Raw genomic sequence first — 22,618 nt, forward strand, 5'->3', positions numbered from 1 at the left:
TAAATGTGCTTTGGCATATTGCTGCTCAGTCATAAGTACTCAAGCTTCTGATATAATTCTGGCCCAAATTCTTGAAAGAATTGGTAGTTTTCTTACAAGGATCTGTGCGGACAGCTGCAAATATTTGTCCATTTTGAAGTTGGGGGGCTTTCTTTTTGGTTGTGACCATCTAAGTCAAACTAAGGTCAAACTTACTGCACTGTGGAGGGTGACATTATTATTCTACATACTTTTACGTTATGTTAGGCTTTCTGATTAGTAGTTCCTGGGTTGTTCTTCAACATCACAACCAAAGTCCATCTGACGGAGGCGGTTTGGGACAAACAATCATCCTAAACACACATCCAAACTTGCTTTGGGATGGATAAACTGTGCCAACATAACACCGCTGACCCTATAGCCCCATTAAGAATTTATATACTACACCTAAAAGCTGGGCTCAAGCCAGGAATCATACCAATTTTAATGAACTCCACCATTTTTTTCCAAGAAGAGCTCCCAGAATGATGTCTATAAAAATGCTGCGACTGACCCGCAACTCGCTAAAGGGCCTTTAACCAAATATAGGTGGGAGTGCATGTATATATTTAAGCATGCCTGTGCAAATTCTCAGCATCCGGGCCATCGCAAGAGCAAACAGGGTTAAATCGGAGGCAACTGGACTCAATATTTAAGCTTGTGTGTACAATCTAGACTGTGTGTATTAGAAACAATTCACAATAAATTCAAACGTGCATGCTTTTTATAATCTGGGGAAAAGAGCAGTTCAATAAAAGTGATAATATGACATTCATGCTAATGATGAGCGTATGTAAACCTCTGGCCAGAAATGTAGAATCGCATTAGGCGGTTATTTTAGCTAAACATGAATGATCACACACAGACCTATGCATGCACAGAGCGCACAGAGTAGTGTTAAGAGAGACATGCAGTTTTCCACGAACCGTGTCTTTAGTGTGGCCCATTAGGAAGAAATAGGGGGAGCTTAGTGTGTCACCTTTCATACACATGGAGAGGTTGGAAGGTACCATTCCTGAGGGAAGGCAAGTAAAAAGCCTATACCAATCATTAGACTTAAAGCAGGTGGGTTTCAGTACAGGAAGGCTGTTACAGAGATGTACCAACAGTTTGACAAGAAATAGTTTAATACACGAAGATGAGCTTAATGGCAGACAGGAGAATAGAAAAGCAAGGATAAAATGCAGCAAGTTATCAATGTTTGACGTTGATAAACAAAAACGCAGAGAAAGCCCGGCTAGAACGGTAAAAAAAACAAAAAAACAAAATTGCATCTGTCGTGAGAAGTGGTCAGGTCAGAGGCTAAACGGGGAGTTGGAGTAGAAAGATTGAGCCATTTAGGGAAATCTCCTTGTGCCAGGAAAACCCACCATATTCCGGGACCTGTCCTGTGCCCCTCTTCAGCAGCAGCCTGACCCGCCTGCCTCCTGCCTTTATGAGTTCAATGGCACGGGCGTGAGTCATGTCCCGGGTGCTGTCTCCGTTAATCTCTATGATCTGATCCCCCACCTGCAACAAGCACACACAGGAGAAGGTCCAATCCCGTTCGTCTCCGTTTTGTCCCTGATAGACTGGTTTCTGTCAGCCTTCAGGTTGCTCAGAAAATGGATTTATGTCACCCTTTTCTTAAGCATAATACAGCACATTGCAAACTTACTCATAGCAACTGGACTTTCTTCACATTTTGTCACATTACACCGCTTCAATGTAATTTACTAGACATGTCCTGATGTAGACAAACCAAGAGAGGTTGTCCATTTTATTTTACTAAAACTGCAAAATGTGTGGAATATACAAACTCATTTCAACCTGATACCCCTGAATACAACTCAGTGCAACCAATTACCTTCATTGGTCACTTATTGTACATGTCTAGGGTCAGGAAAAGGGCAGCTAACATCTCTGCAGACCCCACACATCTTGGACACAAACCAAATCACAGAGACAGTTTCCCATTGAGCTACGCTACAGAGAAGAAAAAAGGAAAACTTGCACAATCATTAAAATAAACAGAACATATTGGGTGCGCATACACATTCATACAGCACATTTTGTTCTTTTCATCTTTTATTTTATTTCCTCTAAAGTGTATTGTTGCATAACGGCACTCGCTATGCCATGAGCTCGTTTAATTGAAATCAAATTTCGTGTTTGTGCACACAAACCTGGCCCTTAAAGCTGATTTGTGATTCTTCTAAAACAATATCCATGGCTTTGAACAGTTCCCAGAGCCCTGTTCAGGCCATCATCTGACAGTAGGATGAGTACGAACCCAATCTAGACCCACAGCGACATGACAGCCCACCAAAACATACGATATAGAAAGCATTCAAAAAAGGTGCAGTTTAACTTTTTATTCAATGTGCAACACAAACACTGCACATAACCCTAAACAAACCATCCCCAATGTGAAATAATTGAAATGAAAGTCTCATATTTCAGATTTAAGTTAATAAAAAGGATTTTATATTTTTAAAACCTAGTTTATTTTCCTCCTACTTCATAATTATGCACTAATTTTTTGATAATTTTATTACAAAAAAATAAAAAATAGTGGTGCCCAACCCTGGTCCTCACGTACCCTTGTCCTGCATATTTTAGGTCACTTAAATTAATAGATGATTAGGAGGCTACCGCAGCACTTGATGCCATGCAGAGGAGGTCATGCAATCATGTGAATCAAGTGAGCTGGAAGAGAAACACGTCTAAAACGTGCAGAACAAGGGTCCCTGAGGACCAGGTGTTGGGAACCACTCATAAAATCCCGATAAAATACATGGAAGTTTGAGGTTGTAATGTGACAGTATGTGGGAAAGGTCAACAGGTATAAACCCTTTTGGAAAGCAAAGCACTGTAACTATTACCGGCTGAAATGGTTTTTCCGTTTGCTATAGTTCATCTCACCCTCATCCTTCCGTTTCGTATGGCAGGGCCATCCTCTGCAAGCCGCAGCACAAACAGGTCCATGCTGTACTCTCTGCCCCCGCGAATGCTAAAGCCGAAACCCTTTGCACTTTTCTCCAGCTCCACTGTGAAATAATCGTAGTCCTGCAGAACAATATGAAGACTCCTATTAACTACTGCATGTAATTACTGTGCAGAAAAGCAATACTTATGATCAATTAATCTGCAGTGTGCAACAAAAATCTGCATACAAATTAAGAAAGTCTATCTAACAGGATACTTCTTTCTCCGGCTCTACCTGTGGCCTGAAGTCAGCGGGGATTCCCAAAGGGAACTGCGCTGCAGCAGGATGCTGCCTAAAGTCCAGAAGGCCAGGCGGGTGTCGGTAGTCCAGCGTTGGAGGCTGGCGGTAATCAGTCACCGGAGGGTGACGATAATCCACGGGAGGCTGCCGATAGTCGGTGAACGGAGGGTGGCGGAAATCTGGTTTGACGTCCTGCCTTGCTTTTACCTCTGACCTGAAAGAAGGAAAATCAGCAACAAGACGACAGCTGAGCTTTGTCTCACAGGGCAGAGAGGAGTGTGTTTAAGAAGAATAACCTCAGTGGAGTCCACTGGAGGTTAATCAGTAGAGAAATATCTAACATACCAGGATAATGGTGGGTAAGAATTCCTGCATGCGTGCGGATGGAGATAAAGGGTGGAAATGAGAATTCCAGTTTTAAAGCTTTTCTCAGTTTGCTCTTTATAAAACGGTTAGAAATCTGCAGCTCTGGGAGGGCTACACTGTGAGCCCTGGACTGGGACTCGCATACCTATCAAAGCAAGAGCTCACACTTTCATAGTTTTGACACGTAACACGGCCTGATTGCAGTGCTCCTGAATTATAAACGGGATACCGTATGGTGAATTATTCACCGGCACTAGGCGCTAAGTGGTGTTACGCAACACGGCCGGCCTGAGCCCAAGACTCTGACTGGGACCAAAACTGTCTGCAGTCACACGTTTGTCCCTGTGAACTTTCCGGCATTGAAAGAGGAAAAAGAAACTCTCTTCTCTGCACAGAGTCTTTATCTGTTACCAGGGGAAATCTCATATATTTTTCTCCTGGACATAATCAGAGAAGTCCCCAAGACAATGGACATTTCTCTTCACACCATCTCACCTGCCGTCATGGAGGTAGAGCTGCGGAGGAAGGCCAGAGGGCTGGGTGATCGGGCTCTGCTGGGTCGCGGCTGGTGCAGGCTGGGAGGCTGCTGCTGCTGCAGGAGGCCCACCCACCGTTTGGTTGGTGTGAGCTGCCGTCTGGCCAGGCTGGACCGGCGCTTGACCCGGCTGAGCCGTCGTTTGGCCGGACTGAGCGGCCATTTGGCTTGACTGGGTGCCTCCTTGGATTGGCTGGGCTACAGGACTGGGCTGGGTCTGCGGGCTGTGTTTCTGGGTCATGGGGCTCTGTTTCTCTGAGTTGGGTCCAGACTGGGAACCTGTGATGGACAGAGGGTTGAAACAAAATTCTACCCGAGCAGAAAAGTCAGTTTTGACGGAAGAGGATAAAAAAAAGAAAAAAAAGTGACTGAAAACAGAAATAAAACTCAATATGTGGAAGTATGCCAACAACTTGTTTATTTCAGTTAACTATAGTATATCACCGTGAAACTTTTTACATTTTGTCATGTTACAACCACAAAATCTTATGTATTTTACCCCGATTTCATGTAATCAACACAAAATATAGCATTGAAGTCGAAAAATGTCTTTCGCATTAGGCGGTTAAAAAAAAATATCTTAAGCCCTCATGAGTCAATACTTATAACCACTATTGCTGCAATTAAAGCTTCAAGTATTTTGTGGTATGTCTCTACAATCTAGAGACTTTGACAGAAGGCATCTGTAACCATAAAGTTTCAGGTTTTGCCAAAGGTATGGACTTTGACTGGGCCATTCACACACATGGAAATCCTTTACCCTAAGCTACTCCATTGTACATCTGGTTGTATGTTCAGAGTTGTTAGCCTCCTCCTCTCAGTCTCAAATGTTGTGCAGCCTCTAACAGGTTTTCTTCCAGGATTTCTCTGTGTTTAGCTCCATCCACCTTTCCACCAGCTCTGTCCAGCTTCCATGCCCCAGCTGAGGAAGAGCCCTCCCACAGCGTGATGCTGTCATCACCATGTTTCATCGTTGGTGGGGCGTCTTCACTGCGCATTGCCATGTCCCCCACACGCTTTGTGGCAAACAGGAATTCCTAAGCCTGTCTTTATTTAATAAAGGCCTTTCCTCTTGCCACGCTTCCATAAAAAGCTCATTTGTTGAATGTACGGCTAAGAATTGGGCCACAGTGGCCTGAATGTTTTAGATGTGTCCCTCCTCCAACACCTGATTCAAATTTTAATTAATTAATGAGGATACACTGAAGTTGGTGGTTGTAACATGACAAAATGTGAAAAATCTCAATAGGTATCAGTACAAAACACTTATATGAGGTATAGATAACTATCTGCTTCCTTAAAATAAAATTAAGAAACTAAGCCTAATATCTCAGTAACATCAATGGACACTTACTTTCTTCTGGTATGATGTGCAGTGTGACTGTTAGTCCGGCGTCTTTGATGAGCTTGACAATATCTGCGTGCGGCATGCTGATGATGGACTGGCCATTCACAGCCAGGATTCGGTCCCCCACCTTCAGCTTCCCACATCTGTCCGCCGGGCTTCCCTCGATGATGCGTCCGATTTTGTGGGGCACAGCTGGACACAGAAAGGAACAAGGTTGTAACCACTGGCAGTTTTGAGAACAGAGATGTAAAAAAAAAGAAGAAATACCAGCATGTAAAGTTGTTTTAAAGCCAAATCCCTCAGACGGTGTTTTTAAGGACACCAAGAAAGATACTTCTTGTGAGTGCGTTGACGCAATACAACAGTACAAAGCTGCCAATAAATGTGACCTTTGAAGTACTCATCTGTTTGTTTTAGCAAAAATATGCTAATTGTTTTTTTATATAGATCAAGACTTCTATTGAAGATCAGAGAAAAGTGAAAACATCAGTGTCAATACAAAACAATTATAAACTTTGCAAGCTCGACAATATTCTGCACTACATACTCAACAAGGACTGTAATGATGATTGTCCATCCATCCATCCATCCATCCATCCATCCATCCATCCATCCATCCATCCATCCATCCATATATTCCAGCTTATCAGAGGGGATTCAAAGGTATTCCCAGGCTAGAGAGGATATTAAGGCTCTCAAGAAAGTTATGTGCCTAACCCTGGAACTCATTTAGGAAAGCTGTTTTTTAGCTTCTTTTGTAGTTTCTCTTACCCGCGTTGATCTCCTTGGTGAGCTTTTTTGTGGCCTGCTTACAAGGCTTGGTTCCCACTGCTGTAAGCCTGTTCCTTGTCCCTATGCAGCTTACTCAGATGTAATATGAACCATGATTTATTGCTGTTATGTGTGCGAAAGGTTTCGGTTTGCTTCCACATGTCCTCCCGAAAAATGGACGCACGAAGTGACAGTTTCAGCAACAATCATGCAGGTCAGTGGATGAAGCTTCAAAGACACTACACAAATCTGTGCAGTCAGAGCAGGCGTGCAACATCTGTTTTGACTCATCAGTCCACTTCCTAAAGGAACCACAGAGGTTTTCAGTTTTACCCTGCAAGCTGGGATGAGATGAAGCAGCATAACAACACATTGGACACAGCATATTTTAATGCTGTGTCCAGTGTGTTGTTATACCTGGTGGGGTACTTAAAAAGTTGTTTGTATTTAGAAAGTTTGGGCTGATAAAACCCCCAAGAACAACGATGAAAGAGTCTGGGTGTTCTTTCTCCATGTCTGATATCAGCTCTACAAGTTGTTTTTCAGCTTCTAGTATGCAGGCTTGTGGTGGGACATAAACAGCATCCAAAACAAATGAACAGAACCACCTTGGTGAATAAAAAGGTCTACGGCCTATAGAAAGTGACTGCAGGTGAGGACAACATGTCAAATGTAACACTTTGACATCAGCAAACTGACCTTCTTTATGTAAAAAAAAAGAAGAAGGTTTATGTAAAAGCAGATTCCACCTCCTCTGGTTTCCTCTGAGAGCTTTGCACTGCAGTCCGCAAGAACCAGCTGTTATCAGGCATCAGAGCCGGGCTGGTCAGGCTGTGCTCATAGAGCCAGGTTTCGGTGAAACAAAAGGCGGCACATCCGACGAAGGTTCTAGAGTTGATAAGCAGCGTTTGTCCCTTTTATTAGCCAGGGAGCTGCCATTAGCCTGGCTGATTGAAGGAAAGGGTATGACAAGTCTCTGTTCTCAGAGCTTGACCAGGAAACCTGCCCGTTTTCCTGGTGTGATTCGCTGGCAAATCCCACAAAGAGCGACTGCAGCACCAACTAAGATCTCAGAAAAGTTTGGGTCAAAGAAGAAAGGAGAAAAAAAAGCACAGAGAGGACTGTCTGGTGTTTAGGTTTCCTCTCGAGTGAAGGTGACCACAGAAAATCGACAGAGAGCAGAATAAACGCAAAAAACAAGAGAGCAAAGCACAGAGGCCGCCTTCTGCGGTTCCATCATGTGATCTATTATGCTAAAGTTAGGCGTTATGCACAGATTAACAATGTGTCAATGCGTCAATGTGTTTATCTGCATCAATTGTGAATCTATGCTTAGTTAACTTGTTTGAAAGATAAATATCATTTCAAAGTGTAACTTTGAAATGATATTTATCTGAAATGATGCTTTATTTGAAATGCTACTTCTTTTAATTTAGGAGGTATAGGAAAACGTATTTATAAAAGCCAATTATTTCTTCTACCATGAATGTCATTAAATTTTTTTCCTTTTTTAACAAGTATATTGTTCTAGTTAAATGTTTTCTTTAAAACATGTTTTTTCATGAAGCAAATTTAATCCATCAATATGGATTGCTTTCAATTTAACTAGTGGTTTATTTACAGCTATAACTAACTAGTTGCATAAAAGAAACAGGAATTTGTTGTGTATTTTAAATTTAATTTGTTAATAAATTCCTCATATTCATACAGGTTACCATTAAATGCTTGACTGACCATATTTGCTTCTACATCCAGTTTTTCATCAACATAGACTTCCTTCTGTGTAAAACCACTCTGCTGTTCTATATAGGAACATTATGGAGACTGAAATTGTGTTTGTAAACAACTTTCTAATTTATCAAGACCTGAAGAGCAGAACATTTAACAGGCACATTTTAATAAAAATTGAATACTTGATCTTTGACTGCTGGAGTTACTTAAGGATACATAGAAAACAAAAACAAACATGGAGCAAAGGTTCGGCAATAGCAGTTATGTTGAGGTAAGGTCAGGACTAGAGAGCCAAATTTCACAACCGCTCACTTCGCGGCCTTCAAAGGTTACTGCCTTTATAGAATGCAGCCTCTGAATTTGGACACAGCTTACCGGTATATACTATCCTAAAACGCTAAAGATAAAATATAAGCTAAATGATGTGTTGAATGATTAAATGAACTTGTCTAACACTGTCATGTTAGCTAACATTAACTATCTGTGATGCTAACAACTGATCATATGGTTTAATGAGCTCACATGCCCACTTTAGCTATAGCGTTGTAAAAATTGCTATCGTATAAGAAAACATCTTAGCAAACATCAAATACGTTTGCTGTCTATGCTCATATGATGTTCTCACTAAACACCAAGACTTACAAAAAGTATCTATTTATTTTATAATGGCAACAAAATTATTCTTTTCATGCCTCACCATGCAACGCCTGCTGAGGCATCAGTAAGAGCAGTAAGAGCAGCATACGGCAAAAAGAAATCATTTTGTCTGCAACTGGTTGAAAAAGTGAACAACTTGTAAGGATTTAATATATTATTGAACTGTTAACCCCTGGGTCTTTTTCTGTAATATAAATCTGATTGACTGTACGGCATGCAGGGTGAACTCACTGATGACTGTGGTGTTCTCTGGTCTGTTCAGGGAGCTGATGATAACAAAGCCAAAGCCCTCATTCTCCTTGCGGTGAATAACCACGTCGCTGGTTTGCAGGGCGGATCCCTCCGAGAGGGAGGTGGCAGCGGGAGCGTTTGCGGCGACTGGGACCGGTGCGGAGGCTGCATCGCTGCGCGGAGAGCTGTGCTGCGTCGACACCGAACCGGGGCTGCGACCGTTTACTGGACAGGGCTCTCCTGAAGGGTAGGAGAGAAAAAGAGCTACTGTAACTGTAAAACCAAATCTGTCTGTTAATAGTGCTTTAAGTTAAAATGGAAAATGTTATGCATCATGATCACATTTTTAAACTTATAGCAGGGAGAAACTTTTGAAGAGTCAAATTGCAAAGCTTCCCTGCAGAATTTATGAAAGTATGAAAACGGTTGAAACAAAATGAGAACTGGGACACTAAATGAGAAAAACTATTTCCTTTTTTATGTCTGTGTTGTGCCAAAAATTGTTTCTGTTTACTGAAAGGTCAAAATAATGACACTTGAGATGGGGATGTTTAAAAATAGTTTTTTTTTACTTTACTCATATTTGGAAGTTTATATAGATTTGCTTAGTGTTTAGAAGAGTTGCCGCGCGTGGGTCAAATGTTTTCGGTATCCTTCAACAAGCAGATCACAATTGTTTGCTGACATTTTGGCCTATTACTTCTGACAGAACTGGCATAACTGAGTCATGTTTGTGGCTCTTTTTCAGCTCTGGCCACACATTCTTTAAGTTTGAGATCAGATATTTGTGATAGCCCCTCCGAAACGTTGACTCTATTGTCTTCCAGCCACTTTGTAACTAATTTTGTGGGTCATTACACATAATGTTCTTTCCTCATGATGCCATCTGATTTGTGTCCCTCCCTGCAGCAAAACATTCTGACACCATGAGGCTGCCAGCCTCGTTCTTCACAGCTGGCATCAGCCTACAAGCCTCCCCATTTTTCCTGCACACGTAATAATGGTCAAACACTTAAACTTTACTTTGATCAGATCACGGTGAGATGTCTCCAACAATAAAGGTCTGTGGGCCTAGGGACATTTACAATCCGTAATCTGGGTTTTTACGTTGCTTTTGGACTTATAGCTCATGTCAGAGCAAGACTAATTTCAATGTGGATGACGACACTCTTGCCAGCTTCAGCCAGCATCTCGCTTATGTTCTGGAAATCCTCGTCTCTGGGACACAGAACCACTATTCCCATTTTGTTCTTACTGGAATAGTTGTTTAAACAGATTGGACCTTCATGCATTTGGAAAATGTATTTAATTGTGAACCAGGCGTGCGGAGTTTAAAACCATAGTAATCTTACCATTTGTAAACTTCTAAAGAAAAAAAAAAGTAAAAAAAAAATCTCTTATTTTTGCACAAAGCAAACAGGAATCCTTTTGGTGATTTAAAGACTTAAAACAAGAAAAATATTTAGTCTGATTTATTGTCAGAAGGAAAGGTAGTGTGTGTTGTTATACAGTGGAGACAAGTATCTGCTTTCTGTTGTACATGTATAATCTTCTTCCACAGAGAAGGTTTGTGTGAGGAAAACATGGTGATCCTGGACACATCCTGTCAAGCATGTGCATCAAATCCAAGTCTTGTTTTTAATCTGATGCCGGTGAACTGAGCAGCATGTCTTGTGAAAGGAAAGAAAAAAAGAAAAAAACATGTCCTCACCAGGCATCTGCACTCTCCTCCTCACAGTCAAGCTCACTTGACCATTGCGGGCGGCTGCGTGCATCAAGTCAATGACGTATTTGTGCGGTTTCCCAGCAACCACGTTTTTATCCACTGAAATTAGCTCGTCCCCGGGTCGAAGACGGCCGTCGCGCTCAGCGGGAGTGTTCTCTATTATAGCGCCAATAACAATCTGTTCAAAGACAATCAATATTAGCAGCGCAGATGAAGGTGAAGGAGATGAGAAGGAGGCAACAGTGGAATGACACAAAAATGGCTGACCATGGTTAACCCTCCGTACATTGTGCAGCCAAATTCTCTCTGTTCCACAGTCATGCTGTTTTATTAGCAAGGCATTACTTCAGTATGGGAGGCAGTGAGCAGTTAGAGGTTTAGAGTGTTTGTTTGTGAATCTTTGTGTGTTTGGAAGATCCAGCTTCTTGTCGAAGTATTCACCTTCGCCCCTCACAACTCTCCACACATTGTCAAGGTTACAGCCACAAACTATAAAATGTAGGGATTTTATGTGATAAACCAACAAAGAGCAAGAAATGAACCTAAGGACATGAATATCACCTTTTGCAGATGTTACAACTGCACGTCTGTGGAGGCATGGCTCTACAAGCTTTAATCATCTGGAGACTGATATTTTTGGCCCATTTATCTTTGCAAATATATCTCAAGTTCAGTCAGACAGGATGGAGTGAATCTGTCAAGATCCAAGTCACGCCACAGACTCACCACTGGATTTAGGTCTGGACTTTGACTGGGCCATTCTATAGCATGCATATGCTTTGATCTAAGGTTTTATATCCCATCAAATCTGACCAGGATCCCAGTCCAAGAAGAGCATCCCCACGACATGATCCTCCCACAACCACATTTGGTGCATTCTGGGTAATGTGTAGTATTAGTTTTTCTACCCAATAAGTAGTTCTGCATGCAGATATCCCACTAAAGCACCTTCTACCACATGTTTGTCGCTTTCCTTATTTAGCACGTAGGAAACTGCCTTCTTTTGGTTTTCGTCTTGCCAATCTTCCATAAAGACCAGATATGTGAAATATATGACCAACAGCTGAAATTCTTCCAGCTGAGTTGTGCAAATCTGCAGCTCCTCTCAATTTACCATGGGCCTTTCCAAGCCTATAAGATACTTTATGCTGGCCTACCAGATAAAATCCCAGTAAAATACATTGAAGTCCGTAGTTATAACATCTTAAATGTGGAAAAGGTCAAAGGGTATAATTATATTTGTGAGGTGCTACTTATGGATGAAGAGCGTGGGGTTGAAGTAGAATAGGTGGAGGTAAGATGAGGCTGGGGTGTAATGAGGTTAAATATGTGTGTGGTCCAGCCCGTCCCATACGAGCCTTGTCACGGGCGTCCGGACTCACAGCCTGCACGGCCTCGTCTCCCCCCAGGATGCGGAAGCCGAAGCCAGTTTTCTCCCTCAGCAGATGCACCTCAACCTCCTCGTACTCAGGACCTATAATTAACATACAGACATTTATCTAAAAGATAATCCTGTCATGTGGACAGACAGATTCATTCACCCAAATACATACCAATTTAAAAAGGAAAATATAGCTTTTTAAAAATTTTCAATTTTTCCTTTTTAAAGATGGCGCTCTCAATTAAAAAGGCACAGTTTCTTCTTTCATATAAGAAAATTATCCAAACCCTTTAAATAAGTAAGCAGGGTCTGTATACTGTGATCTAACAGTTACTAAAATATACCAAAAGCAAAGAAGAGAGCATCTTTGTGAACTAAATTTTAATTGAATGGACAAAAAAAAACATCACCTTTCACCTAAACAAGGGATAAATTAAGACAAGGACTTCTCCTGGATGTCCACTGGTTGGACGGATGGAGCATGTCCTTAAAGTCGGCTGTTGTTACCTCTGATGTAACTGGGTCAAAGGATAAGGTTAGAGTTGGAGATAGAACATCATTTGTGTTTTAAAAACCCATTGGTAAAAAAATAAAACCTTTTTGGAGGGTTTCAAAAAGCTCAAGACCTCAGTATCCTGGCCCGGTAAATCCTTTTAACATCCGGCCCTGTTTATGCGTAACAAACGCCTGATAGACTGATGCGTTCCGCACTTACGTCTGCTCTCATAGATGGCCCTCGACTTCTCATAAAGGTCATAAGGGTCGGGTTTGTTCAGGTCAAAGCCTTCTGTGGAGTCGGGTACAGATGTACGGTGTTGTGGTTGGTTTGGGAAGGGCGTGCCGGGTGGCAGGACGGAACCGGTCAGGTTTGTCTGAGGACTGCCCTGAGGGTCCCACTGGAGAAACAGCAAGAAAAACAACAAAAATGTTCAATTTAACTGGTGGAAATAAAATCATAGTGTACATTGCTATTTGACGTTGTGCTACATCAATGTACCGAAGTCTTGAGTCACCATCACTTCATTATGCTGTTTATTGACTTTGTTATAAACTTTTGAAGTGCTTTTGATTGAAAGTTTTTCGGGCTTTCTGAAGGACTGATTTTGTTTTTGTACATCTTCTGGACTTTCACTCATTTTCAGTCTCTTAGCTGACTCTACATTGAGATGATTGTTTTTTATTCCCTTTGTTAGATCTGATCCATTTGTCCCTTTGGCGAAATAAGGCAGTATATTAAGAGTTATAAAAAAGAGAACCTAACAACATAAACTAACATTAAATAGTATTCTTTTTAGCAGTGCTTCATAAACTGACTTTACTACCTCAGTTAGTATTTAAAAACCTGTACATGGTAATTAGCACCAAGAAGTTGATTCCTGAATAGTTCTTGGTTGCAAACTTGACTGGAAGTGACTGATGAGCTGAAGGATAATGCATTTCTCGGGTTCTCTGTCAGGTCTTTCATGAATATTCCCCCCTATTTCCTAAAGAAATCCCTTACAGATACAGTTCGTCTGCTCTAGTTTCTTCAGGCCTGAAACGTCTTTTGTCCTCATTTACTTAATAATTATTTTACAACAGGCTGTACACTGTCCTATTATTAATGAATTCAAGGAAGCAACTTAAAAAGATCACCAGAAAGACATAAAAATGATTGATCAAAAACAGTTTGAATAAAAACCAGACAGTTTTACAGCACAGGAGGCAAACAGTATGGGTAATTATTTATTCTTTGAAATATAATGTGTGCAATTACATACTTATTCATGACTGTCTTGAAGCAGAGATATCTTGTTTTGTGTTTTATTTTTTTGTGCAGCAACAACCAAAGAAAAACTAATGATAGGTAAATTAAAGCAACTACAAGGCTAGGTTTATGCATAAACAGCAAGGAATGTGTGAAGAAACATGTAAACTAAACCGCAAAAATAGTCCCCTGACCTCTGACATGCTAATGTGAGCTAAATTTATTTAAATGTTGTACTTCAGTGACTCTATTATACAGAGAAGCAAAAATACCTCTGGGTGATGGTAGATGTGCATTATAAATAAATATTAATCTTTTAAACTTAACTGACAAGTATTTGAGTTTTTATTATTGGCCAACTGAAGCACCGACAACCCTAATATTACTTCAGGTAACAAATAATAAACAGCACTCTGTATCATTTTGTGTTTATATAGCTAAAGCATTTGACACTTAATATTAGAAACCTCTCTTTAAAAGATTTTAATCTATGGGCTTCAGTGAATTGGTTATACACCATTTGTCAAACAGAACTCAAGGTTTTACTGTACAAAACTTTACATCTGCTCCACTTGCAATATCTAACGGGTGTTCCCCAAGGATTTCTTTTTCTAAATGAGTTGGGCCTGGGAGGCACAGCAGCCAAAATGGATTTATATACAGCTGCAACCGCCGTGCATCTTGCTGTGGAGTTTTTACAAGATGCTTTTTAGTCACTGCAATAATCCCAACTATTGGCCCTGGAGAAGTAAATCTATTTTAAAAAGCTTAGATCTAAACAGTTTTTATTATTATTATTATTATTGTTATTATTATTATTATTATTATTATTATTAATACATTTAAAAAATAAATATTATTCAGCTAGGAAAAACTTAAGTTCCCTCTGTAATAGACTATAGTGACATTTATATGGATGTTTTTTTTCTTTCTATTGAAAAGACTGGACTCAAGTATATTATGTTGCATTTTGCTCTGTAACAAATATACCTCTCAGACTCATCGTTTTACTTTGGAAAAGTCTTTAGATAAGTAATTTACCTACTTATACACTATATTGACAAAAGGTATTCCCACATCTATCCAAATTATTGCATTCTGGCATTTCAATCACTTTCATGACCACAAACAGCTAAAGCTAAGACTGCAAGCGACTTCTACAAAATCTTAGTTAGTTTCAGTGTGGTGGCATAATGGGACACCACCTGTGCAATAAGTCTAGTCATGAAATTTCCTCAAGACTTTAAATTTATCAGTTAATTGTTTGGCATTTTATAACAAAGTGGTGGCAAGTGAGAACAACAGCAACTCAACCAACCAACTCAAGTGGTGAGCCACAAAAACCACAGAGGACACTGAGGCATAAAGTGACCAGAGGTTGTCAACGTTCTGCAGAGGGAATACCTTCAGATTAGCTCAAGAACATTCATACAGAGCTTCATTGCATGGCGTACCAGTACTAAGCAACTGCATCCAATTTCAGTCCAAAGTGTCAGATGCAGCGATGTAAATCACACTGCCACTGGACTCTAGAGCTGTGGAGCTTTGCTCACCGGAGGGGTAACTCATACTCCTACGTCTGGCAATCCAAATGATGAATCTGGCAGTTCCCAGAAGAACAGCACTTGCCTTACTGCATTGTGTCAAGTTTAAAGTTAGGTGCAGATGGGATGATAGCGAGGAGCTACAAAACAAAATGTATTTAAGGGCTAAAAAAGTGGACTTTGCACAATGTGTCCCCTTAATGCTTCACCATGTAAAGACCTTTTTGAATTCAAACTCCAGACTTTGTGAAAAGAGTTTGGGGATGATCTCTTCCTGTTCCACTGTCGCTGCACAGCAACGTATAATGAAAGGTCCATCCTGACCTTGACCGTTAGAAGACCTTTAAGATGAAATGAATCGGAGAACTTGAGCCAAATACTCTTGCCCAACATCGGTATATGATCTCACAAATGCACTTTTGGAAGAATGGTGGATATTTCCTAAACCTTTTGGCTCTTACAGGTGCAATGTGTGGACCATGGTTAGAAAAACCTTAGGGAATAAAGAAGAATTTTGCCATGTGATGCTACAATTTATAATACCAGATCTAATTCAATAATAGGGTCAAAATCTCCCAGGGTAAAATCAATAGATCTTTGGGATTGGTTTCAGAATATCATACATTTTTTTAATTCTTTCTAGAATCTTTTTTTTAACGGCTTTGGAAGAGATGTGTAATTGTTTTATTTAGCTTTTTATTTGAACTGAAATGAGTTTAATTTTAATTTGGTGCAGTTTTAAATATACAGCAATCTATGTTTTTCTGTTCTAATAACTTATTTAATTGTTTAGTTCTATTATTATGATTATTATTAATTATCATCATCATCATCATCAGCATTATTATGATCATTATTAATCATTATTATTATTATTATTATTATTATTATTATTATTATTATTATTATTATTATTATACCTGTTTGGAGGCCTTCCATGGGGAGATGTGACCTGTGAAAAGAAAAACAGACATGATTTGTTACAGAGGCACAGTACAGATACAACAACAGAATTTATGGATAGAGATGGGATAAAGAGCAAAATGCGCTTTGCTTTAAAAGTGACAAAATATCTTGGTGCTCTTTTCGACTTTGTGTCACTTCTCCTAAACAATTTTAGCTCTTGCATTTGTTTTCAACATTTTTACATCATTAGCTGTAGGCCAAAGCACATAACCACACACACTTTTCTCTGCAAGTCGCTTTTCATCTGCATGAAAGAAGCAGGAAGAGCTATATCACAACAACATACCCGTGAACACAGTTCCCCTGTGACTCTGAATCTAAGTAATACAGTCCATTTGTGCTACTGAGACCCAAATACATACATTTAAAGATGCAGAGGCTGCTTTGGAAAACAAAACCATCACATCTAAATCTCTACTCACATGGATTGAAATATATAAACATTCTCATAAAGCTCCACTCTCACATGAATCCTTTGACTAACATGGGCGCCTGGATAAAATTCTTCAGAGAATACTTACTATTTAATATTTATTCAGTTTAGAACATTTCATGAAAAATATCAAGGGGGACTAAGAGGAATAGATTTATGGAGTTACTCTCCAGCCAGATGTGCTCACTCTAAAGCTATCAGCTTTTTCCTGTAAAATCAGCCAAAGTAATTTGAGATACAGTTTGTCACAGTTTGTCACCAACAGCACAACATGCAATGATCTGTTTATTATTTTTCTCAACATTGTTATTTATTCAAGACATAACAGAAACCTTTCACGCTCCGGTCACATCACATAACTGATCAGAGTTCCTGATCCTTTTCAGAATTACCTTCTTCAAATTTAAATTGTATGTGAGAACATTCATTCATTAATAAAGAATGAACTTCGGTGAACATGGGATGTGGAGCAACTTACCGATGGAGATAAAGACTGCTAACACATCAGATATTTGTTATTTTTATTGGTTTTGTAATGAAGTTTGACACCTTTATGTGTTCATTCTGCCTTTTAAACATGAACTTTTGATTTAGTATAAGTGTGTTTCGTCATTTTTAGATTGCTTTGATTCCCAGGTTACTATTTATGTTTATTCTATTGTTTTAGTCATTGTTATACGTTCCTTGGACTGCCACCTTGCCTAATGTTTAATATGCTTCATAAATAAAATGAGATTGACCAACAGAAAAATCCGCTCTGTTCCATTAGGATGATTTTCAAGTCACGATAAGCTTCCTGCAGAAATGCTGCATCACCTGTCAAGTCTTTTGAAAATGATTGCTCAGCAGTCAAACAGAGAGGAGATGCCCAGTAAATCTCAGGTACTATCTGTTTAGATTGCTGGCTCCGACAAATCAATGTTGGGGCAGCATTTCATCAGAAAAATACAATGAACATTAATGGCACTGAACGTATTGTTTCTTCAGTTTCCTGGTGTTGCTACAGTAAAGAGTAATTTCATGGTTTGTAGGGACTGAAATGCATTTGATCATCTCTAGTTAAAAACACCAAATGCTCAAAGTTGAACTGGACAGATTTGCACTTAACAGGCTCTCTAAAACATAGCTTGATATATATGAAACTTTATTTTTTCATTGTAAAAATACAAAAAGTGATTTTCAGACCTATTTTGGTATTAGAACCACCTTAATTGAGGAAAAAAAGCAGTAAAACATGTTAATCAAACCTTAACTGGATCATGCTGCACTGATTGCAGATATGTTAAACTTTTACTTGTGAAAACAAAAGAAAAACAACAAAAAACAAAACAAAAAACAAACAATGGATTTGTTTTGAAAAAAAATATCTGCAAAATCTTGCTCGTCTACTCTATTATTCAACATAATGCTTTGCCTTGTCTCATGATACATCTAAACAGAGCTAATTTAAGGTGTTGTGAACAGAAAACAGCAAGGCAGGTACAGAAGTTCTCCTACAGCAACGGCAAATCAAGATGATGATGGGAAGCTTGAGTGATGATGACAGTGGTTCAGCTTACATTCTCAGACGAATGAAAACAGAGTCAGGACAAAGCAGACAAGACAGATTTGGAAAAGCAAATATGTAGAGAACCAAATCAGATGTAAAATTAAAAATAAAATAACTGTTTTGTACCAGTTAAGGTTCTGAAGAAAATCAATGCCATCGTCATCATTTGCATTTGCTTCACAGTATTTATGTTGACTTTGAGGTCATCGAGTCAAAGTCACATACGTAAGAATGTACTGGAGATCCACCAAGAAATTGGCTGATAACAGGAAACAGTTTGTCTTAGGTAAATGTTTCCTGAGTGATGGATTGAGTGTCCATCTAGTTGGACACTCAATCCGTTACTTCTCCAATCAGAGAACACAACATATCTAAGGGCCAGCAGGTCACACAGACAACACTCTTGGGTGTGGAAGCTGTTACTGAGTGAAGCAGACTAAATGTTGGCTAATATTCTCTCAGTGAGGTGTTTGAAATCAAACCAGAAGATATTTTTTAAAGAAACTGTATTTTCTATGAAAAGGTAAGACATGCCTGCTGTTTATTCAGGCTGTGGAAAAGCAAGAGAAGGCTATACTTTCAGAATATATGAGCAAAACCAAACATATTGCAGCACTGTTGCTCTGTTTGATCATTTTAAGGTTTAGATCTGCCAAGGAAAATACAGCTTATGGAAATGTTGGCAGTCTTTTGGAAATATCAGGGTTGAGGTAATGGTCTACATGCTCTTGGGAATACACAGAGAGATCAACGTTTTAGTCATTCTAACTGTGATAGCTAATATAAAAGGCTAAACTCAGTTTAAAATATCAACTACAAATTATTTTTGGCTTAGTCTTTAGTATTTTGTAAATTTCTGCATTTTATTAGCCATTAATGTTTTTATTATCATTGGTTTGCTGTAATTTGATTGTGAAAAAAAGTAGTAAACAATATAATTAAGCTGTAATCTAAGATGCTTAGCAGAGGCTATAGGAACCAGGGAGAAAACATAGGTTTATAAAAGGTGAAATACAATCAATCAAAACATGGCTGTAAAAAGGTGAAATATAATACTTTTGCATGCTTCTCTACTGTGGATATCATTTAGAAACCAAATATCACCAATCTTTGCAACGTCTATTACAGGGGAGGAGAATGGCAGAAAGATAAAGCAAAAGCACTCCCTTCTATGCCTGCTGTAAACATGAACAGGGGCTTAGGGAGCGCTATCCGTGGTGCTGAAATCATTCAGCGGCAGCAACAGAGGGAGAGCTCAGTTGGAAGCTGGAAATAATAACCGCGTTCAGCAGGGAATACAGGCCTTCAGGGAGGCTTTGAGGAATTCTAATAACTCATTCTCAGGAAACTTTCCTTAACGATTCAACGAACAAAACGAGTACCGGCTACAAGTTAATCTTCTGTTCCCAGTAAAGAGGGTCGTTCTCCTCACAGTTGCACGCAGCATAATTTAAATGCAAATACAATTCAACAGCATATGCGCAGTGTGTGTGGAGCACTCTCACAAATGGTGATAAATTACAAATGAATGACTTCTAGAGAGCCATCGTGTGGCCTCCCTCACAAGTCAGCGGTCAAGCCGTCTGGCAGGCTGGACTTCACAGACTAGCCCGCTGAGTTCTGGATGGCCTTCAGGTTCGCCCCGGTTGGCTCGAGCAGCTCAGCGCCTTCTTCTTCTACTCAGCCTCCATACGCATCCTGATTGGTGCTGCAAAATGTCTCAAATATGGCGGTTGGCTCTGATTTAAACTGGGATGTCAGGGGACGGAGCTGCGAACATGACCAGAGCTCAGTAGAACGCTGGCAGAGGGCCCACGCTACAGCGAAGCAGTCAAACAGAAATACACAGTCGCACATGGAGCAGATAACAGAGTCTCTGTAGCAACGCTGAAGTCACAGAATGTAATAGTTTTTTTTTCAGCTCACTAAATAGTGATTTGCAGAAAAACTCCAATAAATTTGTGAATGATAAAAAAGAGGTTTGTTCCATTTATTTCAATCTAATAAACCCTAAGTGGGGCTGTTACCTTCAGTTATTTAAATTAAAATGGTGAGGTTAAAGAATGAGACCACATCTTTGTGTGAAAAAGGAGAATTTGTCAGGTTGAGTTAAGGATTTACAAGGTTGTCCGTTTTAAACAGGCTTGATTTATGCATAAGAACTAGTTTTGTATGATTTTGCCAAAAATAAAAATTGCGATATATTTCAATAATAATTGCAATTACGATTTACTTTTGACTTTTCCCCTTCATTAACCACAAGCAACAAAAATGGCCAGTAGATTAAGATGTTTGTAAACATCTTAATCTACTGGCCTATCTACAGGACTATTTAAAACAAGTAATTTAACAGTTATTATTAATCAGAAGATTATTATTTAAGAGAGTAGCTTGTTGAGTTGGACATCAAACCTTGTTGAACATAAAGTGCAACCAACAAACAAGTCTATGTATTAAACAGATTGATCAGTACTTAATGGAGGAAAGCCTCCACCACATTAAAAATAACAATAAGAAATAAAATCTGACATAAGAAGCATTACATGGACAAAACACATTTTAGATGTGACAAAAATAAACTTAAAATAAAAAATCTGAACATCTTCAGACATTTTAGATCTAAATTGGAGAATGAATTCAAGATTAGAAGAAATTTTAAAGAATTTGGAGAAACCTATGTAAAAACGATCTTCACAATCTATTGAGGCTTTAAATATATATTTTTTAATAAAAGTAAAAAATAGCAATAAACATATACTGTCTGTAACTACACATGCATGCCCAATCAAATCCCCATACATGTACACACGAATCCATTCAAACATCAAAACAAGGATACAAGCATGATAAGAAAATAATTATATTTTAAAACAATCTAACACTGTGTTGTTTTTGTTTGTTTGTATTCTTACATAGCTAGTTGTGAAATATGACAGTATTCCTTGACCAACCACCAGGGGGCAGACATTGGCTCTTCTGATTAGAAGATGCTCAAGCAGCATGACATTAGCTCTCTGCTGCTCATGAGCACATGTATGCATGCAGCTGCACACACTGCTTCATTCTCTGCTCCTGCAGAAAACATTTGAATCATTTGTGCTCGTCAAATCATTTTAATTATCTCTAATACAGTCATTGTACAGAGTGTAAGTGAACATTTGGTTCATGTTCGGTTTGCTCATCTGTGCAGAAGTTTGGTGCTGATCTGAATGCTCCAACTCTGGCATAAAATCAGCTAACCAGCTCTTACGTCAGGTAGTCTTGTCTTAGTATGGCTGAGCGCTCGTGTCTTTGATGGCTTCTCAAAGTCCCAATAATAATTCCAGTCACACACAAATTAATTAAACCTGAGATGCATGTTAGACTGATTACTTTCATCCCTAATTAAATACAATCCATGAAAAGAGTGATGCAAACAAGAGCTTCTCTCTATAATTTCCCCCTTTATTATTCTGATACTATCTCAGAAACAATGCAAATGAACTTCTCTACTGGCTCTTAACTCTAGAGAAACCACAGTCTTAATGACAGAGTCAACAAGAAAACGAGCATTTAAAGAAAAGAGATTGCTTCTGCGCTTTGTGTTTTAGCTTTCATTCTGGAGTTTGTGCAGTGCTCCACATATTAATTGCTGTGTGGTTAAAAATGTGTGTGTGTGTTCCTCAGATGGCCGGGGGCAGAACGATATAAGCAGCCCAGGGAAATTATCAAGTCTAATTTTGACCTCTGACCAAAGCATCTTCTATAGAATCGGTGCAAGTGCACATGTCAAACAAATAAAGCTTACACTGAGCAATTGAACTGTCTTTGCAGGTGGCCAATCATGCCTGAAATGGAAAAAAAATGTTTGAATCTTCCTTTGGGTTAAAATATTTCCTTAAAAAAAGAGCAGTCTTTCATCTTTGTTTGTTTTTATCTTATATTAAAAAGTAAAATCGTTAAAGGTCAGAATGGCTTTAAGGCCATTCTGTGCAAGTGCAGCGTATCACTTTGTGTTCTTGTCTCGTTTCAACTATTCCCAACACAGAATCACATCATGATGGGGCTGAATGCAGAAATAAAAGGATAATGTTGCTTGGAGCCCAGGCAGCCAAAACTCTTTCACAACCCTCCAAACTCTTTGTTTGTGCCGGGGATTTGGGTTCAAAACACAGTTCAGTCAAACTACAGCATTGAGGGTTCCTACACATTTTTCATGTCCAGATCCTGTAGCTTCCTAGCTTCAGAGTAGCAGAGTTCTCTGTTCCAAGTATAAATAGAAAAGCTCTCTGTTTACTGCAGATGTTTCTATTGGGGTGACAATAAGAGGAGAGAGGGAGAGAAAAGCAAGGAATGATGGATGGATGGATGGATGGATGGATGTGACATTCAGAGAAATGGAGCAAGAATCAACATCTGGAAAGTGTT

General features: G+C 39.3%; 1 protein-coding gene across 14 annotated transcripts in view; it reads right to left on the minus strand.

Annotated features, from left to right (window-relative positions):
* LOC105935574 (membrane-associated guanylate kinase, WW and PDZ domain-containing protein 2) overlaps positions 1–22,618 on the minus strand; it is a 156,255-nt gene that overhangs the window by 2,617 nt on the left and 131,020 nt on the right. For 2 of the 14 annotated variants that reach the window (XM_012876054.3, XM_021323363.2), the window contains exons 12-22: positions 16,184–16,215; positions 12,688–12,868; positions 11,950–12,065; positions 10,577–10,769; positions 8,866–9,129; positions 5,482–5,667; positions 4,088–4,436; positions 3,572–3,595; positions 3,221–3,440; positions 2,923–3,066; positions 1,389–1,527 (exon numbers count right to left, since the gene is read on the minus strand). In XM_012876054.3, coding sequence (XP_012731508.2) covers positions 1,389–1,527; positions 2,923–3,066; positions 3,221–3,440; positions 3,572–3,595; positions 4,088–4,436; positions 5,482–5,667; positions 8,866–9,129; positions 10,577–10,769; positions 11,950–12,065; positions 12,688–12,868; positions 16,184–16,215 — 1,848 coding nt within the window. Of the gene's footprint in view, positions 1–944; positions 1,057–1,388; positions 1,528–2,922; positions 3,067–3,220; positions 3,441–3,571; positions 3,596–4,087; positions 4,437–5,481; positions 5,668–8,865; positions 9,130–10,576; positions 10,770–11,949; positions 12,066–12,687; positions 12,869–16,183; positions 16,216–22,618 lie in introns of all 14 variants that reach the window. The other 12 variants (XR_002428972.2, XM_012876063.3, XM_012876065.3 and 9 more) reach the window with 12 other exon arrangements.

Source organism: Fundulus heteroclitus, chromosome 2 (genome assembly GCF_011125445.2).
Source record: "Fundulus heteroclitus isolate FHET01 chromosome 2, MU-UCD_Fhet_4.1, whole genome shotgun sequence".
In the NCBI taxonomy this organism is placed as follows: domain Eukaryota; kingdom Metazoa; phylum Chordata; class Actinopteri; order Cyprinodontiformes; family Fundulidae; genus Fundulus; species Fundulus heteroclitus.